Source organism: Phycodurus eques, chromosome 17, assembly GCF_024500275.1.
Source record: "Phycodurus eques isolate BA_2022a chromosome 17, UOR_Pequ_1.1, whole genome shotgun sequence".
NCBI classification, from domain to species: Eukaryota; Metazoa; Chordata; class Actinopteri; order Syngnathiformes; family Syngnathidae; genus Phycodurus; species Phycodurus eques.
In genome coordinates, this window is record NC_084541.1 from 17,471,669 (window position 1) to 17,474,710 (window position 3,042).

General features: G+C 39.2%; 1 protein-coding gene and 1 non-coding gene across 2 annotated transcripts; one reads left to right on the top strand and one right to left on the bottom strand.

Moving 5' to 3' along the window:
- Positions 1-751: 751 nt before the first annotated feature.
- LOC133416133 (cytochrome c oxidase subunit 7B, mitochondrial) lies at positions 752-2,031 on the bottom strand. Its single transcript, XM_061702809.1, has 3 exons — positions 1,925-2,031; positions 1,052-1,167; positions 752-956 (listed from the first exon to the last, which is right to left on the bottom strand). The coding sequence occupies exons 1-3, from the start codon at positions 1,959-1,961 to the stop codon at positions 873-875; spliced, it is 237 nt and encodes a 78-aa protein (XP_061558793.1). The 5' UTR covers positions 1,962-2,031; the 3' UTR covers positions 752-872.
- A 207-nt stretch (positions 2,032-2,238) lies between these two features.
- Positions 2,239-2,349, top strand: trnal-caa (transfer RNA leucine (anticodon CAA)). Its single transcript has 2 exons — positions 2,239-2,276; positions 2,304-2,349. It is a non-coding gene; the product is annotated as a tRNA-Leu (tRNA).
- The last annotated feature ends 693 nt before the right edge of the window (positions 2,350-3,042 follow it).

Genomic DNA, 3,042 nt, shown 5'->3' on the forward strand with positions numbered 1-3,042 from the left:
TGGCTGCTGTGGGGAAAGAGGGGCGTTGGGTTTGATTCGCCGGGCGTGATGTCATTCGTCTGACGTCACACCTGAGGCGGAAGGTAAGTAGCCAAACGTCGCGTTTTACATTCCTAGAAGGCAAATGTGTGTGTTTTTTTTTTTTAACAACTAGATTTATTCAGTAGCTTCAGCCAACTTCCAAATATAAACATTGCACATTCATATTTGTATTTTTAGAGCCACAGAATTAAAGTTAAAAAAATACAAATGTTATGTTATTGTATGGTTATTACATTTGGAAAGGGATATTTTAGTCTCACCAATATGGATTGTTTTGCCACTCAAATAATACATTTCATTGCATTGGCTCTCAAATTGCTACAGGTTAAAAGCATATAAGTAAACAGTAATGATTTGGTTGGCACAAAACATATACTGTATATGAGAAGCAAATAGGTTTTAAGAGAATTTCAAAACCGGCTACTTCTAAAAACTTGTGTAGTAATAGAAAATAAAATTAACACTCACATTTTACTGAAACAACATTTGTGCGTGCCAAGTGCTTAATTTTTGATACTGTTAAAATAGTCATTTTTAACCTGTGTGGACAAGTGGCGGGAGGGGGTTGATTGTTATAAGCATGAAAAACATTTTGTGTTGCACTTTATGTATGAAAAAGGCTTTATAATTTGAGTTTGAATACAATTACAGTTCATTCACGGAGCTTGAAACGTATATTAAAAAAAAAAAAAAAAAAAAAAACAACAACTCGAGAATCACATTTAATTTATTTGGACAATATTGAAACACAGGCAGATATTTACTGTTCGTCTGTACAGCCAGAAGGTTTTTGTTTGGATCTCTACCATGGCGGTTTTTTTTGTTTCGTTTTACTCGTCAGCCTCCCTCCAAGGTTTGGGCATGACCTTCCCAACAGGGGACAGATTCCAGGTGATGCCAGTCTGAGTCACCACCTGCGGAAGGGGAGGAAAAAGCAGACTCGCTCACATTTTAAAATTCTGTATTGCACGTACCCCGACTGCGATCGACGCAATCAAGTGACACTTACGTATGACCACACAGCTGTGCAGAAGGCAAAGCCGCCGACCAACATGCCGGTGCCATACTTGGAGTGGAAATCCTGCGGAGCGGTGGATCCGTGCCTCACTTGCCGTGCAGCTTGACCTGGAAGAAAACAGGAGTAATACACAAGAGGATTACATGTTGTGCATTTCAAACCACTTTGCCTGAGGAATGCCCCTGCTAGTTTAATGCTAACATAAGATGGAAAACACTTTAGACTGGCTAACGAAGAGCAGCGACAGGCATGGTGTCAAACTCAAGGTCCGGGGGCCACATAAGGCCTGTCACATCAATTTATGTGGGCTGCGATAGTAAATTATTTGTATCAACTTCCGTGATTCTTGCCAACTTAAAATCTCTACCAAAATTTCACATCGTTTCAATGGGGAAAGGTTTTAGGTACGAGTATTTAGTGTTAATGAGCACGTCACGGAGCAGTTGTGGAACGATCATGTTTTGGCATTGAACATTTAGTTTAATCTGCAGGTATCATTATATTGGGGAGAAAGGCCAGCTGCTGCGTTAGTTGTAAACAACGACGCGGTTCCGACTTACGTACAATTGCAACTCCCACTCTACAGAAAAATCCCAATGCGGTGTCAAGCAATGTCACTTTCTAAAAACGCATACAACATATAGTCTTAACTAAAAAAAAATTAAGGCCCTTAATACTAAAACAACATTTGAAAGACATCGCAAAACGTAGTTGTTGGCATTAGCTGGCTTGTTAGCACGCTGACCGCGGTGGTGACCCAGCGCAGACTCGAGTACAAATTCACAAACGCTAATTACCTAAATATAGCATGAATTTTAAACAATGTAAAATAAATATGTATTCAGTAACGACAAGTTGTCTTACCGGTGATGTTCACGGCGGCTTTCGCGAATCTGTACATGTCGCCTTGCCTGGTGCGTTAGATACCCTTGAACGGCGGAAGTGGAATATGGCCGCATAGTCGCACAACGCCGGAAATGACGTTGCATTATCAAGCGCATGCGCACCGGGTTTTTTCTACTTTAACGTAACAAGGAAAAGTGTGCTAGTTTACGCTTTCGGGCATTAAACACAAATTTATTACATAGTTGTTTTGAGGAGGGAAAAAAGTTGAATTCCGTCCATATCTCGTTATGGAACATATAAAAGCTGATATGTTGGCAACCGTCCTCATCTGTGTCAGGATGGCCGAGTGGTCTAAGGCGCCAGACTCAAGGACTGAACTCCTTCCGCTAAATGGGTATTCTGGTCTCCGAATGGAGGCGTGGGTTCGAATCCCACTTCTGACACATACACTTTTTGTTTAAAGTACTGATCCTCATGTATGAGCAATGTGGCACAAGAGTACAAACTGTAATTTTATCAATGTAATATCAAAATTAAACTCTCTTTTTCAATGCAGTAAGTTATAGTACAATTGCACTGTCATGTTAAGTGAAGGTAATGTAAATATTGTCCTTTTATATACCCCTTGTTTTATTCCTGATCTGATTTTACAGCTATTATTATCTCGGTCAGACGATTTTTTTTTTTTTTGCTTTGAATTGTGAGCAAAAATTTTCGTTGGGAACTGTACGGTGGCAGTGAAATCAATGCAGAAATGCTTTACGGAGACATTTGGACATAAATGATGAAGCAACACATGGAGACAGACAATAACAATACAGCAGACATGTTTTCTTCATCTTCTGCGAAACAGTGAAAACTACTGAATAAGCTGCAATGAATTAATCAGCATGCACAAACTGTTGAATTCTTAACATTCAACTTAATTGTTCTTAGATGTTTTTATAAAGCTCCATATTAACCAGTGCTAGTTTCCTTACAAACATTTTCATTATTTTTTTTTCCCAGGAGATTGGCATTTTCATTCATTTTGATGGGGAAAGACGATTTGAGATACAAATGCTTTGAGTTCCGAGCATGGTCACACAACAAATTAAACTCGTATCTGAAGACACCACTGTATAAGAAAACAGAAA

Coding starts and splice junctions, on each gene's coding strand:
- LOC133416133 (XM_061702809.1), bottom strand. CDS start 1,961: ATGTACAGATTCGCGAAAGCCGCCGTGAACATCACCG. Junction 1,168..1,924: donor AGCCGCCGTGAACATCACCG/GTAAGACAACTT, acceptor GTTTTCTTCCAG/GTCAAGCTGCACGGCAAGTG. Junction 957..1,051: donor GCACAGCTGTGTGGTCATAC/GTAAGTGTCACT, acceptor CCCCTTCCGCAG/GTGGTGACTCAGACTGGCAT.